The 23,883-nt window shown below is 41.4% G+C and overlaps 1 protein-coding gene across 5 annotated transcripts in view; it reads left to right on the top strand.

Moving 5' to 3' along the window:
• Positions 1 to 23,883, top strand: part of NT5C2 (5'-nucleotidase, cytosolic II) — a 60,449-nt gene that overhangs the window by 23,061 nt on the left and 13,505 nt on the right. For 2 of the 5 annotated variants that reach the window (XM_051800485.1, XM_051800484.1), the window contains exons 2-3: positions 6,766 to 6,839; positions 19,217 to 19,276. Coding sequence is in view for 3 of the 5 variants with exons in the window: in XM_051800483.1 (XP_051656443.1) it covers positions 5,321 to 5,325; positions 6,766 to 6,839 (79 nt within the window). In the remaining 2 variants the exon portion in view is untranslated. Of the gene's footprint in view, positions 1 to 5,301; positions 5,326 to 6,765; positions 6,840 to 19,216; positions 19,277 to 23,883 lie in introns of those variants that run through there. The other 3 variants (XM_051800481.1, XM_051800482.1, XM_051800483.1) reach the window with 2 other exon arrangements.

Genomic DNA, 23,883 nt, shown 5'->3' on the forward strand with positions numbered 1-23,883 from the left:
TGGGTTAAAGATGTATTTTATCTTGTTCAAATTTGTAGACTCTGAGCTATTCACTGCTAATCTTGTTTCTTCACTTTATTGTTACTGGGTCATCAGTGATTGCAAACAGGTGGAAATGTTATATAAACAAGGCTGTGAGATTTGAAACTATTCATCTTTTTGGGTGGCTGTATATGAAGTCTCTTTAAGATTATCCATTCACTGAAGTGGCAAATAAGAAAACAATCATTACCAGTCTGAAAATGCTCTTTTCATCAGCCACCTTCAGACAGGCAGTACGTGGTATTTCCATGTAACTGTGGTAGCTCAGTAGGCTCTGCTGGCCATGGTCTGTCCTCATGTGTCTGAGCAGCCTCTTTGGACTCGTGTGGTGACATGTGTGTAACAGAGGGCAGCATGTGGCTCTCTGCATTTCTTTTCCTTTAGTGCTTTAGTCATTGGAGGAGCGAGAGGGAGTGTTAAGTCTGCAGAATGGGTGAGCTTATGAGAAAGCACAACACTTGCCAAATTAATAATAAAGAAATTACATTGAAAATGTCCCATGATCCCTAGCTTTAATAGTTTCATGGAGCAGACGAGTGTTATTTTGGGATGGAATCCATATGTGAGCTTCTTGGCACTTTGCTGTTGCCTGGAAAGAAAACCCAAACAATGGAAACAGAAATGGCCAAGGCTATCTCTTTCCATCTGATTACTGCTGAATTTCAGAGGCAAGTGCTCATAGTTGTGTTGCCCCTTTTTTGTCCCCCCTGTTTGATACTGTTTCATCTTTCTGAAGTCATCTTGAGCCTGAACACTATCTCTAAATACAGTTATAAATATTCAGAATATTCTTCTTTCGTTGAAAAAGGAATAAAATACAACTCTGAAAATCTAGCATTGTAAAAAATAAGACCAAAATGGTACGATAAATAATAATATATAGAATGGGCAATACCTGCCTAAAGAGGTGAGACTCAGCGAAAGAATTATTTCATTGGTTTTAAAAATTAAAAGCAGTTTATTTTTTATCTTCTCTAAGACAGATACCAAAGTATCCAGCACCTGAAGACAAGACATTTTGATAATATGTTAGTATCTTATTAAGGTTGCTCTCATAAGTTGTGCCAGATAAGTAAGGTCAGTGGGGGAGTTCGTTGCTGTCGGTGGAAGCCACCTGTAACCAGAACTGTAATGTCATGCAGTGAGACAAGTCCCCAGGCAGACCACATCTGGGGACTAGTGAGTGATACTACGAACATCAAGTTGTCATAACAGTAGTGGGATGCTTATTTCATTATTCATCTTCTTTAAGAGGCCATGGGGAACTTGGGCGTGGGAGACTGTTAAAAGCTAATCAATTTAGTTCTTTTTGTTTCTTTTTAACTCTTCTATCTTATTAAAGAATGGAAGTTGTCCATAAAGTGAAGATTAACCAAAGTTCCTAAACTCTGAGTAAGCAGGAATCTGAGCCTTCTGGCTAGTTAGTCCCTGTTTTGTGGCTGGCTTGAACCCAACTGTGCACCACAGTCTTTTTAAAACACACATGTAGGTCATGCTTAGCCAGCTCCACTGTATTTGCTGTTCCATGCAGCACTGTTGCAAGGTTCTTTGTATTTATTTGATTTCCAGTGAAGCGTACTGCCCTGACAAAAAAAATACTAATTGCTACAAGGTATTTCTAGACACATTTGGAAAATTATTATGAAGTGCTCTGTTCCAGAAACGTTGCCTGATATTCATTTTCATTTTCTCGCTGTGAGGAGTTGTGAGCCATGTGCCAAGTTTCTCCTCAGTTGTAAAGTTCTGTGCATTTTGTTTATTTTGTTGATCAAACTACAAGACTATTATACATGCAAATTTCATACAGGGCACAGAATTCTTTTGAGATTTTGCACAAATAAAATAAAAGCATTTCTCCCTCTCTGCGTTTGCTCCAGCGTTAGTTGAGTAGAGTTGGGATTTAGGTTCTTGCTTCAGAATTGTTTGACAAGAACAGTAACAAAACCAAGATCAGTTCTCTTGTAAAAATATAAAGGACTGTGAATTGCAGTGTTGAGGATATCAGGGCTCTGTGACTCCACTAATGCATGCTCAGCAGTTCCTTCTTCCTTGCAATACAACATATTTTTCTCTTACCCAGCACAATTCGTAGAGCTCAAAAAGAAAATAAATACTGTAATCATTGAGAGCCTTCTGCTGTGACCAAGCTACAGGGTTTAATCTTTGAGGAAGAACTCATTAGGAAGGAAACATGCTCAAGGTTTTCCTAAAACAGCTCTTCAAGTCCCATTTTTCTAAAGGTGTGGATCTGTGCCAGGCTAAGCCACCCCAAGTCCAGGCACTGCTCCCCCAGTCCCAACTGTGCTGTGTGCTGGCTCAGGGAGCCCATGGAACTGGAATATGGTCCCTCAATTGCCTTCCCCACAAGCTCCACACCTTGGGTCGCTCCAGCCGCACCACACAGGGAGTGCAAAACGTGGGAGACTCACCGGAATATTCCTCAAAGCAGAAACGTAAAGCTTGGGTTTTCATCAGGAGGAAAGGATGAAGGCAAGACAAAGGCAGTGTCCTATTTAAGGAGGTGCTTGGGTGCAGACGTTCGTGGAGCTGGGTTTAGGCAAGACCCACCTCTGCCTCTCAGCACAAGGAATGCAGAGAGTGTTCTCATGCTGTGCTTGCAATTTGTTTTGTCTTACTGCCCAGAGCTGTTAAATTTTTAGACCAGCTTAATTTTTAACTCCAGTGCTCCTAGTTAAAGTGACTATTTTCTGAATGGAAAAAAACAAACTCAGGGGAAGGGAAAGTGTGACTTCTTCTGATTCTGGCAAGTGGAAAAATTATTCTGGATTGAAACTTCCTCGCCTAAAAATGTTGGATCATTTTAGTTTTCCTCTTATTCTGACATCATCTCTACTGTTTGTAATCTGGAAGCTTCTTTGATTTTTATTTTTCTAGATGAGCTGTAAAAAACTTATCTTTTCCTTTCAAGACTAGAGGATCTTTTCTCTCAGGTGATTGGGGTTCTTACGGTCCTCATGTTGTTTTTGCTTTATAGTCATTAAAAGCAACTCTTGTCATTTCTCTATATCACGTCCTCTGAGGAGACATTACAGTTTTGTAGCCAACAGACACAATGTCAGGTTGGATGGGGTTTTGAGTAACCTGATCTGGTGAAAAGTGTCCCTGCCCATGGCAAGGGGGTTGGAATGTGATGATCTTTAAGATCCCTTCCAACCCAAATCATTCTGTGATTCTGTGATTTGACCAGCATTTTTGTCATCAGGGTGAGTGTACCTTCAGTTAGGATTCAAGAACAGCTTTGAAATGGGCTAAGTCTGCACCTTCTGGGAAGCACCTGGCTCTTCCCAGAAACTGTCCTGGTTATTTAATCTCAACTTTTTATCTTCAGTTTCTAGCATGCTGCAGATATTTACTACATTGAGTAAAGCTCCTGAATTAAGGTGGGTAGTTTCTGGGAATAAATATTTGTAAGCACCTTCTTAGTCTCTTGTGTCTGGGGGAGCACTGTGCGTGAGAGGTGTCTTTATCAGGATTTAGAGGTGAGGTCCTGAGTACCTACAAAATACCCCGATATTTGTCTGGGCCTTCACAAGAGAAGTGAAATTGGTTCAATTTTTTTTTTGCCACTGTTTAGTCTGCTGTTTAATCTTCCAAGGCGTATGCAAGTTTAAATTGATTAAAGTGTTCTCATTTCCTGTCCTGAACATGTTGTGTAATAGCCTTCTTTAGCTTTTTTAAATATTTGCTGTGCTTCATTCCAGCACTGGTGGATGAAGTAATTACCGTGTCAGATCAGTCCGTAGGATGCCTTGAAATCTGCCGGGTCCTGAGCACTGCTGGGGCATGATTAGACCCTGCCGTGTGCAGATTTTAGGTCATAGGCAATATTTACAAACTAATGGAGAAAGAGAGATCTTCGCCAGCTGTTACCAAGAGGGGGCTGGTATAGTAATTTAAGTGTTTCAGTTGTTAGACTTCTTTTGGAACAAAAATATGCTAATAGATGTTGTTTGTTTCGTTGCGTTCAGTAAACATTGCCAGATCTCCTGTATCAACTCGCGCTGGGATCAGTGTGTGCTGGTTTGGTTTTTTTTTCAGTCCCAGGGTTTAGTTTGTAAATACTATAAAAACAAGCAATGAAAAACTGTCAGAGGCTTAGAGATCTTTCCACGGTTTTTGGTCAGTTCGGTGTCGTCATCATCTAAACATAGGCAGGCTGGACTGGAAGAGATCTCTTGGGTCACAGCTCCCTTGTTTTTGCCTTTCACAGGCACTGCCGTATTACCCTTTTTATAAGCGCATTCAGCTCTGCCTTAGTACTTGTGGGTTTTGTCCTCATTTGGGACACTCCTTAAATGTTGCAATTCTGGAATGTTCTTCTGAACTTCCTTAAATTTCCCTTCTTATTCCTGTCCTGATTAGACGGTCAGAAAACTGTGCTCCGGGGGTTAAGCCTAAAGGCAAGAGTAGAACTGGACTCTGCAGGTTAGGCAAAAAAATGTTGCTAGTGTCTCCCAGAGGAATGTTATTCCTTAAAGCTCTACACTCTCAGAAACAAGCTGCACAAACATGAGATCAGAAATTATGTGCTTGAATTAGCTAATAAATAATGCTTCCTGGCATCAGCAACAGCACGTAATCATCCTCATTATAGAATGTATGAGACTGTATTTAGTACTAAATAGCATTTCACATTGGCCTCTTGTAAATCAGAGCTATCTCCATGTTAAAAGATAAACATGGATTCAGACTGCAGATTCGGGTAATTTGCTCCACCTACTCAAAAGCCAGCTATTTCAGGAGAGAATTTGAGTGAATTACAAGCCCATCTCATATTTCCAAAAGTCATTTCTTTACCAGTTTCCAGTTCTTATCCCATCACTTTGTCTTGTTTAGGTAATACATAAATCTATCAGAAAAGAGCGTCATCTATAACCTCCGAGGCCCCTTAGTGACAAGCCCCATTGTCAAAGGCAGGCACTTTGCCAGGAAACAGTGACTCCCAGAGAGAGTGTGCAAGGTTAGGGGGAAAGTATACTATTGCCAGAGTAACTGTATTCCAAGTGGATTTGTGTGGAACAACAACGATATCCAGTGACTGGTTAAATTAGCCACAGATGTGTTTTCTAGAACACTGTCCAAGAAGATATACAGTGCTTTAGGGCTTGGTTCAGACATAATGATCTTCTGAAGTCAAATCAGATCCAAGCAAAATTGCATCGGTACCAGGGAAGCTTTAAAGGAATTCTGTAATATGATTCAGACAAGTAGATGAATCAGACTGCTGCGAACTAAGCAAGGAGCACATCAGTGAGAGATGAGGTAAGAGGACTCGCATACAAGTGCGATAGTTTGATGTTGGCAGTTTGCTGTTAAAATCTGAGCTGTGGATTGACAGGGCAGTGAAACGGGCATGTTGTGCCGGACACCTGCCTGGAACGTGCATGTGGAGGAGAATCTCCCAGTGGCTTTTTTCAGCCTTTCAAAACGTACGGGTGCTTGGCTGTGCACTTGCCGTCTCCATTGCTGTCTCGCTGTCCCTGTGCCACTCCTCCCACCCGGCAGGGCTGCCGATTGCGGATTTTAAGAGGATAATGACTCCGCTGAGGGCAATGCACTTATTAAATATTTGGAGAATTTTCACTTACTGAAATCCGAGTACAAGTGAAGGCTCTGGGACTTTTCTCATACAGGAGAATTTTGTCTTGGCATCACAGCTCAAGCAGTACATGGGATTTCTGTCTGAGATGGGTGTTGAAAAGCTCAGCTTCCCTCCCACAGATGAGTTCTGACTCTTGTTCTTTAAGTTCAGATAAGACAGACAGTGGAGAGAAGTCCTGTTGAATTACAGATCTGCTATATGGTTTAAAGTTCTAGGGAAACATAAGCAGCTTAGTTACTCTTGTTGTTGGAACAGGAATCAAGAAAAGCTTTTGTTGTGTTCTCTGACCTATTTCTTTACCATCTTATGTACTTGAAATAAATTGAGTGTGATGTATTAAAATGTTATCTAAAAAGTCCTGGAAGTATCCAGCTTAGATTCTCATTGCAATGAGCATTAATGGTAAAAGTAGAATTTACAAAATAGCAGTTTTGTAGATGAGTTGCAGAGAAGTTATAAATAAAAAGAAAAATTTTCACAATAGAAATGGCATATTCTTATGTATGAAAATTTTTCTTATTTGCTCTTTTTCAGAACTTTATTAAATGTTTTTATTGTTTATTTACTTATTTCTTTATGGTTTTAATGCTGTTGGTGTAAATGTGGAAACAGACATGTTTAGATCTGCTTTGAATTTCCAGATATAGTTCCAAAGAGGATTCAAATGTAAATTTATTCACAGAAATATTATTTTGTTATTTTCCTTGTTACCTCATTGTTTTAATCAGGCAAATTATATTGCTTCGTACCCACTGCTTCCAGATTTGTATCCTTTGAGGTCTGAATTCTGCTTCAGGAGATTTTGCAATTCTATTCTTAGGAATTTTTGCAGGTCACATGCAAAGCCGTGTGTGTGTGTGCATGCATGCGTGTATGTCTTTGGACAGCATACCAATAATTAGAATAACTCTGCAAAGTCATGGCTTTGCTTCAGGAGGACTCATGGCAAAAAATGGGACTTGCCTCTGTTTTCAGGTATATTTTCTGATTTTGACCTACAATAGCCAGACATCCTGACAGCTGGCAAAATGTAATTGTTCTAAAACATGAGTATTTTGAAAATGCTCATAACTATGGTGATATTTCTTCTCTCTTTTCAGGGTCTTTGTAAACAGAAGTTTAGCCATGGAAAAGATAAAGTGCTTTGGTTTTGATATGGATTATACACTTGCTGGTGAGTATCTTCTTAATTTCTTTGATCACTGAGTTAGTTTGGAATATTGCCTCTTGCTGAACAAAAAAGTTACTGTTGGGCTACTCCATTTAGCAGGTGCTTTTTCTATTAGCAAATGTATCTTTCACTATTCATTGCACTTTCATTTTAGGTGTTTCCCTTAAATTTTTGTCTCAAGCCATGCTACTGTAGTACAGTTTCAAATGATTATGGGTGTCGAGGAAACCAAAGCTTAATAAGTCTGATTTCTTCCTTAAATTCCACGATATTTTGATAATGCCCCTTGTGCATGCTTGGCTTTGAATAACAAGGTGGTTTCTTTTATCCTTTATGCATATAGCAGCTATACCTTTAGCCAGTACATTCTCCTGTGTCCTGGGAAGGTCATTTTTGAATAGGATTTTCTCCTTCCCTCTCTCAGTTGACCACATCAATGACTCGTTTTCAGAAGAGGCATGGCAGGGGGAGTGCCTTCTGTCAGCTGAACAAGTTAATTTAGAAAGCTTTGCCCATTCTTTATGACAGATAAGCTTTGGGAGATTGCATAATTGATTAGTTTCATAAAATTGTTTGCATGACTTCTCCATCTTTCAATTATTCAACAGGCAAGTTTGCTGAGACTTTTGACAAGAGGGGATAAAGCTACCATTTTCTGCATAGTCAGACTTGCATGATGTTATGTACTTTAAGGAAGGAAGAGATAAAAAGCTTGCTTCCTAGGTTATAATATCACACGGGCTGTCACTTTGGATGTCGTGTACAATCCTACCTTCTTTCTGATTACCATTTCCAGTGTTGTGGACAAAAAGTTCCTATCACCCTTGATGTTTCGATTTAGAACTGTTGTGTATATGAACTGAGAAAATATGAGGTAGAGTGTCAGGGTCACCTAATAATAGGTTAATGCAGTATGTCAGCTATGGTCATCTAGTTATGCGTACTGAGAAGGAATGAGAGATGAGTAATGTGGCTGGGGACAGTGTGAGGGTCACAGGAGCCAGGGTCAGAGGCTAAGTGAAGGGCAGGAAGGTTTCTGTAGGCTCCTGGTTCAACACGATGCTGCAAGGAGCAGTTTCAGAGACTGTGGCAGGTAATTGCAGTTTATATTTTTAAGTTTATACTTTTAAGCAGCTATCCATGAGGAAGTATTTACAAATAAAAGGTTTAGTTGCTCACCACCTTATATACATCTGTTTACAGCTCCTGCTACTTTTTAAGTCATGAACTATGTTGTTGCTAATCTGTGCTGGATATGATTGCAGGCGTGTGCTTTCAGTTTGTGTTTCCCAGCTGTGACAGCCTTGTAACAGTGCCTTTAAGGACTGCATGAAAAACAGTTGTTCAAGAATAAATACTTAAAGAAAAAAAGAAAAAAGTTGTGGGTTTCACTTCAGTAACAGAAAAACAACTTCTGTGCCTTTTGCAAACTGGTGACGCTTCCCAAGGACTCAGGTGGTCCCAGTGGGGCTGGTGTGGAGCATGAAGTGTGTTGCTAACAGAAGGAGAGCTTCAGCACTGTCCTCACTTATCCAACTGTTCATTTTACTCAAATGTTGCTTGTTCCTGTAAACATAGAGCAAATGTGTTGTTATCTGCAAAACAATGCTTGGTTGGGTGAAAGGAAAAAATGTGAATGTTTTAAGCATCCTAAAACAGTACCGGGGACATGAAAACCTGGGGCTTCCAAGGCTGTAAGATCACAGTGCTACAGTTAAGCAGGCAAAGTCAGTGTGTTCAGGGGAATTCAGTGACAGGGTATGATGCAGAAGAAGAAATGGGACGTGGTCTGAGCAGAAAACTGGAAATCTGGACCACTCTGGAATAAACTGCTGACCTGTGACTTCCTCTGTGGTACAAAAGAGATAATAGTTGCAGATCATTTTACATGGAGTTGTGAGAATGTAATTAGGTTGGAAAGCCATTTGCAGATGAAAAGCATTATGCCTGGTAAGTACTACTTCCCTTTTTTTCACTCGACTGGGAAATTAACATACCAATTTATCTGTTTAGTTTCTTATGTCTCAGTCACCATTTCTTCTCCATGTGAGCTTTTATTATCTGACCATTATTTGCTATATATAACTGTTGCATACAGGAAAAAATACTTATTCAGTGTAGGGGCTTTAAAGAGTGTAGTGTTGGAATATGATTACAATTGTAACAGATTAATTGGAAATGAAATGAAGAAGTGGGACAAGTGAAGTGTTACAGTAGTAAGTTGTAGTGCATTCATTAGATCCTGTTGTGTTTTCTCTTTGAGCACGTTATCCTTTACCCACCCTCTCACATGGACGTGCTACTTGTCTTGATTAAAAAAGAAAAAAACCCATGTAAAAAGCCAGTTTATGTGTAATTTAACATCTGGAAATGGTATCTGCATACCAGATGGTGCATGCTGAGCAGAAGCCTTTTGGAGACCATTCAAAATACATAAATAGGCCAAGGAAAAGAACAGAAGCATCTCAGAAGTGTGATCAGCTCCTCATCTAGTTTTCTGCATTTGTACTTTCAGACATTGCTAAATCACTTTTCTGTAACGTTTAAAAATATTCCAAACACAGTCTTCCTATTCAATGGTTGAAGGCAGGCAGAGTCACTGACCCTGCCAAAATGTATGTGACACTTTTTTGCTCGTTCTCTGTTGTGAGCTTTCCCATCAGATATAGACTGATGACATTCATCTCACAGCTGACAGTCATACACTTCGACATCTCAGAAGAATGATTTTTTGGAACTACCTATCTTGTAAAGAGGTACTCTTGTCACTCATCTCTCTCTTTTCTTCCCAAATCGATGGTCACTGATAGCACCAAAAGTCTTCCTTAGGAGGTGGTTCAGTATCAGAGAAGTCAGAATCATTTGATGTATTTTGAACTTTAGAAGCTTGAGACAGTTTTATTCTTGTACCTTATGAATTTAAGGACGCAAACCTACTTACAATAATGCTGTTTTCTCTCTAGGATAATCTAATTTTGGTCAAGACGTGGCATTTCCTTTTTGAAGTATATTGTAACAGCTACTACGCACATGCTGCTGTGATTGTGTGTCCTACTACTAGCATGTCTGAGAATGTCAGCTTGCCAACTGAGAGCAGTTTTAGTATCATCATGTTACGTTGCACATAAAATAAAATTTCATGCGTTATTATATAGTATGTATTATATAGTAGTATTTCTTAGATCTATTACATTAAAGGATTACTTAACTCAGAATTGAAAAAAAAAATTCAAGGTTGCCTGATACAGCATTGCCACGGTGGTTTTGTTTGCTTTCAAGTCAAAATTAGGTTAAACTTAATTTTTGTGAATAACTCCTGTGTTCTCTCGTTGTGTTTGTCTCTTTCCCTGCATAGGGTTGAGAAATACTGCTAATGGCTGGGTTGGGCAAACAAAGTCTTTTTTGGCTTGAAGAACCTGAAGGTTTTAGCCTTTTCTTCTGAGAAATGATGAAATTGCTGAATTCGTAGTCACTGTGATTACAGCTAGAATTAATTTTCACTGCTGGGAAAGTAATATGAAAACAAATTGAAATAACTCTCAGAGGTTTTAGATTCCTTGTTTTGCTATAAAGAATTGCTGTTGTATCCTCATGGGGTGAATAAGATCTCCTACATGTATGGAAACTCCCAAGTCTCTCTAAGGTTAATGTGCTGGATACAAGAGGCTCAGAAATATGTGCTATGTATGAAGCTGGCTGTCCCCTTCCTATTCAATCTGTTTGGGAATCACATTTAGTACATAAAAGAGTGTTTCTTTTAAGCTAGGTGTTATTGGAGGCAATTTGAAGGAGGAGGAAGAACAGCAGGGTTTGACTGTGGTTTGTGTGCTTAGTTAAATAGTTGTGCTTAAAATCTTGGAGGGCTTGACGCAAGCAAGAGTCATCAGCTATTTCAGCCCTTGCTGTTAGCAGAGGTCAGGACAAGTTTCTCTGATGTTACACAGCCCTTCATTCTCTGCCTCTGGTCTTGCTGCCTGCCAGCCAGAGAGTGATGCTGTGCCGGTTCCCCAGGGTGCCTTCGCTCCTTGGGAAGTAATGGTACACTTGGGGCTCCAGATATCCATGAAGGGCTGTGTAAGCTGTCAGGGCAGAACTGAGAATTTTGGAACAATTCCAATTTAAATCCTTAAATTAGAGAGATTGAGGGTCTTTTGTAGTTCATTTTTGCTTGCTAAATAGTAGTTTCTTTTATTATCTGGATGATTCATCTCTGCTTATTCATCCTGACCAGCCAGAAGACCAGCAGTCAGTAACAGTTCTGGTCTGCCTTCCTTTTTTACTAGTACTGTCAAAACTGCCCATATTTTGGTAAAGGAGAATGTTGCATGCAATCCAAGATTTATAGCCTTGTCTGTTTTGTGTTTACTAGTAAGTGCAGGAAGTAAAAAAAAGGTACATCAGTAGAATCTCTCCACTGCGACACTCACCTGAGATTAAGAGTTGGTGGTGCCCTTTGGAAATGCAGCAGAGAGAGATCGGTTTCACACAGCATTTTATTTGGCTGCTTCCTACTCACTGTGAGCTGTACTTAATTAGTAGGTCTGGATCCAAGCAATGCAGGAGGCCTTGGCATTACTAGCTCTTAAATGGGACAGGTTGCACAATGAGGTGATGGATAGATGTCCTTTGACAGGAGCAGAGCTAAAGCAGTGGGGTTCCCAAAGTGGCTGTAATTTCACACTAGGTCATTGGCAGATGGAGAGGGAATTACTAAGAATTACAAATTTAATTGTGCTTGAAAAGATTCTTCTGTGACTGTTCTCCTTCTCCAAAAGTTACGGCCTTGTTGAAAGTTTTATCTTTCTTCTATCTCTGAAGTAGGTTAGAGGTAATATCAGTAGACAGGATGCTTTCATTTGGAATGCTTTTCCTGTGCTTAATTCATTGCTGCTTCCATGTTCTCCAGAAATTGATAATAAAATTATCATTGGCTGCTGAAAACTGTCTCAATAAAATGAAGGGGAAATGAGGCTTGAAAAATAATGGGTTTATTGTGTGCAAACGTGATTAATGCAACATAATCAGATTGGAATATAGCTTGTGTCCTGGAAACATTGCCAACTTAATGCCAAGATTTGGTGCACTGCAAAAATTTTATTGCAAAATTGCTTATGCTTTCAGCTATAGCATTTCCCTTCTCATCACAAGGGAAAAGACATGGGAAAGACAGCTTTAGTCTTTCCCAACTGACTCCAAAGTGCAACGTGCATAAACAGGTTTCGCTTCCTCAAGTAGGTGTTTGTGTCTAAGCCATCCTCGCAATTTGGAAGAGAAGAAAATTTTTCACACCCTCACCTTATTTTTGAAATGCTTTTCTTTACCTGTTGATTCTGGAAAAGATACACTCAGCCAGAAGGTAGGATTGGCTTGTTGCTGTGTGTGATCTGGGAGAAAAGGTGACATCTGAATTGAGAACTGCTTCTTCAATCCATTTAGTATTTTTACTGTAGATGGGTTGTATCAGTTTCTTGTGTTTCAGTTTCCACAACTGAGAAATTGGACTAATTAATTTGTACCGTGTATAAAAAAAAATCTGGATTGCACAAATGAAAAACAAAGTATAAACATGGGAGTTTTACACATAGAAGCTTGAACTGAATACTTAAAATACTGCTGAGCTTGTAATGTAAACAAGTGCAATGTGTCTGAATGTCAGTTTAGGTGCTGTTACTATCTGGTTTTTGGTACTGGACTCCAATGCAAATGTTCTAATGAGGCTCTCCTGCTGAGGTTAAAGGTTTGCCTTTAGTTTTATCATGATGTAGAGACTGCAGGCTTTGAGACTCTTTGGGGGAGATACTAAACAGTTTTGCTTCTTTCCCAGTTCACTGGATAATGGAGTTCTTTATGTCATTCAGAAATAGTGTGGTGGCTAGAGAAGGGAATCGGTAGATGTGCAACAGTAGCCTTCCAACTGTCCTAGCCAAAACCAGAGATGCCCTGACTATTTCACATCTGCTGTCTGCGTTTTCACATTTGCACATTGCCAGTTTGACAGGTGCAGATTTTGCAGATTTCAGAGGCTGATTTAGCCATTACTGTTTTAAAGCTACAGGCAGATGGAGAAGCTAAATTGTTCCAAGTATGCTTTGAGCTGGATGGCTTTTCAAATACCAGTGCAGTGGCTATTGTCCCTGCTCTCTTTGTGCTGCTGCTCTTCGGAGTTGACCATTTAAAGCTGTGTAATGAGCAAACCGAGGTCTGGAGCTGTGGGATCTCACATGCTGGCGCTGGGAATGGGGAGTGGAGAAAGCATGTGTTGCTTGCTCTGTCCCAGTAAATCACCGACTGACAAACTGCTAATCTGCTGTCTGTGGATTCTTGAGGAATCAGAGTGGTAAACAGAAGCTGCTGAAAGAACGAGTCTTCACAGTGCAAGGAAGGTTTCAAAAGCTGCTACATTCTGTTTTCTTGCTCTTAAAAACATGATAATAACATCAAGCTGGGTCAGCACGCTGTTAGTATACCAACAGCCATCTCTGGTCTTTGCCAGATGGCTGTAAATAGGGAGGTTTTTTTTAAGTCTAATAGACCCCCTTATCTAGTAATCTTAATACAGAAGTACTATTAAGTTGCAAATACCCTTGTGATGACTCAAACAGCTTACTCTGTAGGAGGAACCAAAGCTGAGAGTACAGAAGGCTTTAACTCTGAGATCACATGTGTGCTATTGCTTTGTGAATGCCTTATTTTAGCACACAACCGAAAAACTTATGTATGTGGCTTCTTGCCAGCCATGGGCACTTGTGCTGCATCTAAACTCAGGTGCACAGTGTTAAATTAAGTGTAAAGCAGCTTTGGAGGGTCACTCTCTTAAGTGAGAAGAATAAGAAGGTGGATCTGTTTGGACACTGATACACCTGAGTAATGCCTTAGATATAGTGTATTAATGGCTACTATACTTTTAAGTAATTTCCTTCTTATTTCTAGATGCTAGCAAATTATGTTTGAACTTGAAGACCACATACCTATTTCTTCCCTGTTCGTAAGTCTTCATTGAAGAACTAAGCCCATATTTTGGCACAGCAGTTTGTTTCCATGGAAATGCAGGGATATATCCAGTATGGGATTATAGCTCCCAGTGGGCTCTCAGAGAGGTAAATTGTGAAGGCCACTTGTTAAGCACAAAAAAAGATTCTCTTGTGTCAGGGAAACTATAAAAAATTTCCGTAAAAGAACAGGTGATTGTGTATTCATCTTTAAAATATTACTCCAGTTCAAAGGAAAGTTATACCAACTACTAAAATAAACAAATTGAAGTTTCCTTAAAATGCAGAATCTTTTTGAATTGCTTCTCTCAAAATGCAAAATGTGACCTCAGTGCTGCTGTCGTTAACCTCAAGGCATACATTTTGATTCAGCAGAAGAAATCTTTCCAACACTAAGCTCTGTTTTGCCAGCCTCTGAGGCATATCCAAACAGCACAAATCTTTGTTACATCGAAGGCAAACAAAGTGCAGCAGCAGAAAGCTAAAAATATCTGGAATTTACCAATGAGAGCACTAATAAGCCTGCTTTGGGAAGAGATAAAGCTGATGATACTTGACAACACTTGTTTTAAAAACAAGTAGAAATGCAGCCCTAGAAACAACCTGAAGTGTAGACCCAGCAATTTACAGCCAAGCTGAATATACAATGCTGTGTCAGTCCTTGAAGCAACAACAAATCCTGTCTTTACATATCCTTTTAGCATGCAGAGCAGGAGAACAGGAGCTGATAGAGTTCCAGGTTGGAGGTTTTAGAGCTGAAAGCTGTGCTGTGCACTTGGGGATGTTTGCAGGAGCATTAGAGGTAAGGAATTTTCCATTGCTCTTTGGCTGCAGTGGGTGCATAGCTGCCTCATGGGCCCTACTGCAGCTGGGGACTGCAGAGCCTTGGTGCTGCTTTGTAGGTGAGTGCTGGTTTCCTCCCAGAACCTGTGTTTGGCATCGTCAGAAAAGGGGGCTCCGCAGCCACTGGAGCTCAGATGCAAAAAATTCAAACCTCTGATGATTAGTGACCCTTGCCTTAGTTCCTGTTATCAGATTTACAGTCAAAAACACCTGTGGTCACAAAGACATAAGTGTAAGATCTGGCTGCTTGGGCTCGGCAGAGCAGCTTGGGTGTTGAGCATACAAAAGTATCCTGGGATGCATCTGGAGGTTTTGTCAAGGTATTATTTGCTGAGCATTATATTTCATTTTTAATGAAATATAAGAGGCACGTTAAATAAATAAGTCTGCTTAAAGCTCAGCTTTGTTTTACTACACAGATCACTTCTGTGTTTGAAAAGGTTTCTTTAGTTTAATGAGAATTATACTCATTACAGCAGCAGTTTCTTCTTATTTAGATTGAAAAATTTAAAAATCAAAGAAACAAAGCATAATGTTATTAGCCATATTGTTTATTTGGTACTATGAAAACTCAATTTAAATATAGGCTGAAATGCTGTAATTCTGCTTTGCATAATACAGTGCGTTTTTATTTATGGTTTAGTGTTTAAAATCAAACCCCAAGAGTCAAGAGGACTGAGGTCTGTTCCTGCCTGTTTTTCAACTCATTTTGACTGTAGGTGAATCCTCTATGGTCACAGTTCAGCTGAGTTCATAAACAAATGGCAAGTCAGTGATTCACCACGTTCCTAATTGAAAACATATGAGTTGTCCCATGGGTTTCATTTGGGGTTTCTTGTGGTTACAATTAGGCACGTTTACCACTTTGTCAGTTTGTTTACAGGCGGTGAGCTCCTAGGTCAGCACAGCACAGCACAAAGGTGTTGGACTGCATTGCCCTGCACTCAGGGCAGGTGTTTATGTGGGCAGAGATGAACCCAAACTAGTACTGTACACACCAGGGCTATAAACACGAGTGTACGTTTTTCCCTTCGTGTTCTGTGAGGATACTGTGAAGTGAAATGCCTGCAGTGGCCATGGCAGAAGTTGAGGTAACACTTGATGTGTCTGTGGAAACAGAAATGCAAGGCAAAGGGAACTGGAGGTTTGTGCTTATCCCTACTCCTGGGATTGCCAATCCAGCTGTTTGTATGAAGGGTCCTGCAGTACAGGTACCTCTGCAAGGTTTATGGAAAAAAACCTTTCTTATGGAAAAGAAACTGCTCTGCTTGATTTCCAGGGCTAAGCAGCAGCACCTTGCCAGGCTATGCAAGCCAGGCGTGAGTCTGGGCTCCTGTCAGAGCTGAGCAGTCTGACTCCACTGTCAAAACTGGCGGTAGTTAACACTCAGGTGTGAAACTTAAACATGACATTTCAGATTCCTTCCTGTGTAAGTAACGAATTATTTTAACATAGAGAGCAGCATAGCTTGAAATGTTACCATCTCCCTTTTGTTATGTTTAACTGACAGCGATACTGCCCTGGTTAGAAAAGGCCCTGTGTCACAGAAGCTGAAGTCATTAGTATTCTAGAGCAGAAATCCTCCTCTTTTCTAGCTATATATGAAAACTGGCATTGCTCTGTAACGAGTTATGCAGATAGATACCCTGAAAGTAGGCTCACTATATAGAGGTCAGATAGCATTCCTCACTACCTGGTTACTTATGAGGATCTTCAGACCTTTGGCCCTACAGCTGAGAGACTTTCCTCAAACTACAACAGTATGTGAAATGCCTGCCCAACACTTCCTAGTACATTTAATTGGTATTGTTGCTTCAGTGCGGTTTGATTTTTGATTAATCCCAGTGTCCCAAACCACCTCCGAGACTGGTCACTCGCTGTTTCCCTCTGGATTCTCAGCTGGAGTTGCAGGTCAGGTGATCAGAAGTGGCAGGCAATGAGTATTTGGTGCTTGTGTGAAATAACCAGCAGTGTGGTTGATCATGGAGGGGTGACTGTCACAGACACAGTGTAGTGAGCACTGAATGCTCAGCTGTGTGCAGAGGAGATACTGACAGAATGGAGAGCTCTGCGGATAGATCTATCCCGTTTTGGGACACCAATCTGGGATCTCATTTGATAGACATTGTTTTGGCAGGATTCATAGATACTTGTACTGTTACAGGGGACAGGGTTGTAAAAGGGGATCTTGGTCCTCAAGGCTTTAACTAAGCCCTTTTTGTCAGCACAACATTGATATAAATGTGCTTCTAATACATACTTGCATTATTATTTATTTGTGGTAATTCAGAGCAGCCCTTTGATCCTGCTCTTTAAGTCAGGTTTCTGTAATTTCAGAAATGTATTTGCATAAGCTTAATTATGCATGTTGTGCCTGAGACATATAAATCTGGATACTAGCTCTCTACCTGCCCATGTATGTCCTTAACTGCCTGATTTGCATGGCTTACTCACTGGAGAATAAGCAGCAACTGAAATAACCTGGTTTTAGTTATTTTACTTTCATTTCTTCAAGACTTAACACAAAGTAGTTGGGCTGCATTTCCTGTGCTTCAGAGAGAAGGCAAACCCCCATGCATTATCTGTTTTGGCTTATCTGTCTTCGTGTGGTCTGGAGAATCCAGATAGTGGGTAACATTTCTGAAGATTGAGTGTTTGTTGAAGCTTTTTGCAACCCTCTGGAGGAGGTCATCACCTCTAGTTTGAGAAATACTGATCTTATCTGGACACCTGAAAGTCAAAAGCCAATTATTTTCATCTGCCAACCAAAACAGTGGGGGTAGACTAAGGTGTTTCGATTCCCAAGAGGCTTATCAGTGGCTAGGACTGAGGACAGTGTGGACAGTGCTCCCAGCACCTGTGAGAGGAAGGAGTCAAGACAGTCTGTGCCCAGGGGGTCAGAGCAGGCAAAAACAGCTGCCCCCATGAAGTCCCCTGCTAATCTGGGTTTTTGGTGACATTGCAAGCACCTTTCCCTGGGCTGCTCTTGCCTTCCAGCTGGGAGGAAAGGGGGGTGAGGATCTGGCTGATGGAAGGGATGAAACTCCTTCAGGAGATGCTGGGGCATCCTAAGAGAGCACTCAGGCAAAAGAGAGTGACATATGGGCAAAAACTGGAGGCAGGGATGAATGTTACTTCAGGTCATGATTTAGTGGTCCTTGCCCTGCCTCTCCACCCAGAGGAGCTGCTCACTCTACCCGCTTCTGTTGTTGCAGTGACTTCCTGAGCTCGTTTTTCCCTTCCTAAATCAGGATGCTGGCAAAGAGGAACTGCTTCCTCAAAGCTGCCTTGGTGGTGTGGGAAATCAGCATGTTGTCGCTGTTCTCAGTTCAGGGCTTTTACCAGCACCAAATCCATAGTGGTCAGAAATGGCTAGACTGGACTGGCTTGCAGGTGTGCAAACACATCTCACAAAGAGGAGACAACTGAAGCAGTTCAAAAAGTGTGGTTATTGCAGCTTTAGCTCCTACTTCTCTCCTAAGATCCATGACTACCTTGTAAGGTGTGTCAGCAAGCCCTGGAACAAACAAGAAGCTGCCCTGCCTGACTTAGAAATATCTGTGTGTGTGGAGGAGAAACAAGGGAAGATATGGGCAGCACTTGAAGAGCTGTCTCCTCCCTACAGCTTAGACAGAGCCATCACATGCACTAGAGCCTTCCCCAGCTATTAATTTTGAAACAAAACAGGCTTTAAACGTTTATTTTCGGAGAAGCCTTCCAGGAGATCTACATACTTCTGTGGGTCCTTTTTTAACATCATTCCAACTCAGCTTTCTATTTAGTACAAATTGGATCTCAAAGATAATTCTTGATTATTCTGTGCGTACCTGGAAGTTGCAAAATAGCTCTGGTCTTCTTACTACGTGTACTTGCAAACCAGTGCACTGTAGTACAGTGCAGCACTATGTGCAGGTTTGGTGCTGGTTTGTCCTGCAATGCTTTGCCCATAAAAGCCCAAGCATAAGCATTTTAAAGTGTACAGTTGATTGTAGACCTGCTATGTCAGACTGACCTGGTGTGCGAGGTTCTTGCTGGGAGCACCTTCAAGATATAGGGCAAAATTCTCTTCTCAGGTTCCTGGAGTAGCTCCTGACTCTGTCTTCCAAGTCTCCAGTGCTGACACATACAGGCGTTTTATGGTGCAAAAGAAAGTAAGCACCCTGAAAGGAGTAATCTGCCACCCACTGAGGAATGAACAATAATGGCAAATCCCCAAAAAGAGCATGAGACCTTTTCTTGAACCAGTTGCTCTGCATCTGAGAGAAACATGAAGGGTTTGTGTCACTTGGGCAATGTGCTTGTAGCCTCTTCCTCCTAATTATCCCTGAGCTGATGATCTAAGACTGCTTTGTGGATATGAGGACAGAATTTTGCCTGCAGGATGCACGATTTCCAACTGTGCCTCTTCTATAAATCAGTTATAAGTATATTTGGAATAAGTGCCAGGCCAGCTTCTGAGCTTACCAGAGGACAAAACTCCAGCAGACAGTCCCACATGGCACAGAGCTGTTGCAGTTTTAAAATCAGTCTGATTTTTTTCTTTAACAGGGGAGCCCAGTGTAACTCCGTCAAGCCTGGAGTGACACTCTGAATCTGCATCTGCCTCATGTGAGTTAAAATCCTGGCAGCAGCATTTTGCATAAGCTGGAGCCTCTGTAGAGAGCTTTTTTTTCTTTTTTTTTCTTTTTTTTTTTTTTTTCCTTTTCAGGAAGGCTATAAAATTGTTACTGTTATGTGTCTTGGCAGCAAAGGTAAACACAACTACACAAATGCATGAGAATGCATACCTTACTGCACAACCCCTGCTCATTCCAGATCAGCTTCCCTCCTAGCACGTACTGTGGAAGGGATGCCTGCACTCATCACAGACCTGAAGGCTTGCAGCGTTCACTCCCGGGGTACTGCTTTTTACTTTTTGATGGTGTAACGTTAAGCCAAGTGATGGTATGAAGGGGAAGCTGAAATGCTGTCCACTGGCTTCTGTTTTTTTTAAAACCTTTGGTTGTTTCTTTCCACCCTGGTTGCATAATCCATGAGCACTGGGTGCTGATTGCCCTGTGCTGCTGAAGCATTTGCCTGTGTTGGAACCCAGACCATTAAAATAACATTTCCTCTGGGGCTGGGGACTTGGCATGGTGGCAGAGACATGGCCATCAAACAGTAAGAAAGAGAAAAAGAAATCAGAATAAGTTGTAGCATGTGCTTTGGTTTTACTGTCATCGCACATGTGTTGGGCAAGGACAGTCTGAAAATTGGTTTGCGGCTCTGCCTCTTCCCCTGTCACAGAGCTGGGGATGGTTGTAGACTGGGCCCTTCTCAGCTGGGTGAAAGAGCTGAGCACGGGAGACACTGTATGGCAAATGGCTGAATTCATGCCTTTGCCATGGCACACAAATTATCTCCAGTTGTGGAATCAACAACCAGATCCGAGGGAGGGGATATTTCAGCAAAGTTTAAAACTAATTTTTCATCATGCAGCTGCAGAAAAAAATACTGATCTTTCCTCTGTTTCCTCATGGATGCCTGAAGTAAACCAAACGTGAGACAGAATGACCAGCCTGGAGTACAATAATGAAATACATTTTTTTATCCGGTAATAACGTCTATAACTAGGGCATCTGCCCTGAATGTGCAGTTGCAGCAGTGTTATCCTGTTCAGTGTTTGATCTGAAGGAGGTGGATTGTTTGTTTGCCTGGAGGAAGCTCATGTTACTGACACAGGCTCACCAGAAGTGTCAGAGGGTTTTGGCTTGATGCAGCAAGTGCTGTGGTGTAGGGTGCTGTCAAGGTGGGCTCAGTGAGCTCTTTTTCTCTTCCCAGCTGTGTGTCCAATTAAAGGAAAATTTGTCTTGAGCAGTAAGTATGCTGGTAACTAGAGAACATTTATATCCCTTTTAGGAGTCCAGTTTCCTGTGTCTCCGTTTAGTTCATGTGTCAAGGAGAAGGCTCTTGTTTTCCAGATATTGTGGAGTAGTAGAAAAATAGAGAAGGGATCTGAGGCATGAATGAGCTAATAGTTTTGTTTTATTCAAAGAGACGTCAAGGAAGCAAAATCTAAAGCTTGAGAGGTAAGGGGAATGACTGTCCCTCAAAAAGAAACATTCAGATTAATCCAGTTGCAGTACTGCCTCAGCAGAGACTTGGAATGATGAAGGCTGAGATTGATATTTGTTCTTCATCATTTTTCCTAATGGTGCTTCAACTTGTTTCCTTGGAGAGTTAAACGGAGGTCTATAGTGATTAATGTAAGACAGAGAGGCAAACACAGAAAGGAAGAAGTGGAGTGAGGGCATTTTGTGAGCAGCTGACCTCATGTCCACCACAGGTGTTCTCTGGTGGAGTGTTAGTTAACAAGATACACAGATTATTCTAACAGAAAGCCCTCCAGTTTCCCTGGAAAGGTTCTGCTGGAGTTGTTGATAAACCCCTACTGGTTGTCCAGAGGAGATGCCAACACGCTCCTTGAGGTTCCTTGTGTCTGGGCAGCATCATGATGGTTAGTTCAGAAAGAGCAGGGTTTCCATGGAGAAATGTTTGTTTGGGAGCAATGTTTTATGGATTAAGTTGACAACAGGGTCAAATTCCCAGGAAGCTAACGAAGAGGAGTGCAGCAGCTTCATGGACAGAGCAGGGGACTGGAGTCTGCTTCACATAAAAAGAAGTTTTGCAGTGCCTTCACCTTCTAAGAACGCATGCAGGTGTATTTGTAATCATTTTCCTGGGGAAGTGCCTCTACTGTCCTGCATCAGAGCAATTCCTTTTTCCAGATGATGCTCTGGTGTCAGTCTCAAAATTTTGTTCATCACCTAACTGGCTATTGCTCCCTCCAGCTCTAGCTCACTCCCCAGAATTGCCTTCTCAGTCACTGATTTCTTTATTAGCTGTATTTGTTATTGCTTATTCCTATCTATAGCTTAATCAACCCTTCCTTTCCTAGAGGACATAAAAGACTACGTGCATTGAATGTTGTTGATGTTTGCCGTTGGTGTAATCTTGCTTGAAGATTTCGATAACTGCTTTATTGATTTGTTATCTGTTTAAGACCATTACAGGTTTGCTTGTTATGTTTTTAATGCTCTTAGTTTAATGGAGAAAATTAGCTATTAGGATTCTGGTGCTTTTTGGATTCTTAAAAGATGTGGGAGCCCTCTGTCACAGTTACTATGATCTGAGTCTTTTGACAGTCTTGCTTTGTCTATAGTCCTTACCTTCTTAATATTTTTTTTAGTATTTTATATATTTGTTTTCTCCTCTCAGATTGAACTTCTGTATTCTGCAGGGTATATATATGCTGGTAATTAGCTGGGCAGTATAGATGATTGTATTAATGTATATTGTGAGGCCCACAGATGTGCTAGATCTCTGTCAGGAAAAGCAATCAGTCTTCTAATGAGTTTACTGTGTAACTTGTACATGTTTGTATTTTACTCAGCTGAATTTGAAATATTTAAATGTTTGAGACAGTTGGGCCCACTGAACTCATGGTAGTTCTAGTTGCAGTAAAGGATTGTATTTATCTTAGGACCAGTTTAAGACAGTGACATTGTGGTGTCCCATCCTTAAGGGAAAGGGAGCAGCACGCAAGTTATGTAGGTGCTTATGGTCGAAAGGAGTGACGGAAGTCAGAGGGTCTGCAAAGGTTTACAGAGTTTTATTAGTAAATTGCACGCTTGGCATGGAAATTTACATTAGTCCCTGACCTTTTAGTATAAGCACACCACAGTGGGTTTTGGATAAAGGGTGAAGGGTAGGGGGGGTTAAAGAAGGGGAGGGGAAGGGAGAGAGAGAGGGGAAGGGGAGATGGAGATATGGAGACGGAGAGATGAATTAAAGAGAGGGAGAGAGAGAGAAAAAAAGGAAGAAAGAGAAAAAAAGATCACCAGCCCTGGCTCCAGCATTGATCCAGCTGATGGGGTGTCCAGGGTCCCTGTGCACACACACCTGGGCTTTCTGGGGGTACCTTTTTATAGATAAGTTTTCTCCACCTGGGACATAAGTTTCATGCTTTCCATGCAAATTAGTTATCATGTGCAGTCCATTCTTCTAGACCTTTCTGGAAATGGGTCAGAGGGCTTTGAGAGTCTTAGGTGGTCTTGATCTCCCCCATACAGTCCATGCCTATTTCTTGACCTCATTCCTGCACTTGAGCTGTGCTTATCTCCAGGAGCCGGGACAAGGATGTTTGTCCCAGGAAAGTGCTGTATGGCCCCTTGTCCAGCCACATCCTGTTCTTTCTCACAGCATGTTATTACCAACAATCCTTGGTTGTTATTACCAACAATCCTTGGTTGGCTCCACGACTGTCCGGCTGTTGGTGTTTGAGACATGCACATTAGCCCCTTATCTCCTGGGCTTCTACAGACATGCAGCGAGTGTAAACACACCACCAGAGGAACACAGTGATTTCCATCTGTCATGATTGCATTTTAGATGTTGAATTAATGATCTGATTAAACAGTAACATTTGCAGTACATGGGAAGGTCATTTGCAGGAAGAAGACAGGCCGGATGGTAGGGATGGCTTGGTTGAACAAGTCCATTTCTTTTGCATTGAGCGAAGGTGCGTGTCACAGATGAGCAGCTCCTGTGGCATGTGAGAGCAGTGAGCTTGCTTAAGAGAGTAGCATTTTGATGCACAAGGGTAATAGCTAACAGATTTTTGCAGTACCATATGGTGTTATTAACAAACAAATCGTATGTTAACTTGACAGCTCTACCTTCAAGCTAACTTAGTCTGCAGCAAACATTAATTCCCCCGAGATGAAATCTGGAGCAATATTAAGCTTTGGGATTGCATCCAGAGCAGAAACAGTAGCACAGCAGTGATGAATGTCAGGCTTTCTAACCTCCAGTATATGTGTTCCCTCAATTTATTGGTTTCTTTATCAGCTTTGTGAAAACACAGCAAACCAAAACCCGATTGGAACAGGTGGGACAGGGAGCGTTCCTGCATCTGCCTAACGGCACTGCAGGGAGGGGAGCTGCCATTTGAAATACATTTTTTCTGATGCAGAGAGCTGTGATAAACTGATGGATATTTCATCTGGTGCACTCTGCTGCTGAAATTCGAGCTGCAGCTTTGCTTTGCTGCAGCCCTGGGGCATGAGCTAATTCCGGGCTGGGAGACCCAAGGCAGGGAAGGGCAGGAGCAAAGGAGGGAATGTGGTATGTGGAGGAGGGAGGAGGGCGAATGGGTACATTACTTTTAATTGCCT

Source organism: Manacus candei, unplaced genomic scaffold (assembly GCF_025592945.1).
Source record: "Manacus candei isolate 608988 ecotype Guabito, Panama unplaced genomic scaffold, ASM2559294v1 h1tg000050l, whole genome shotgun sequence".
Classification (NCBI taxonomy): domain Eukaryota; kingdom Metazoa; phylum Chordata; class Aves; order Passeriformes; family Pipridae; genus Manacus; species Manacus candei.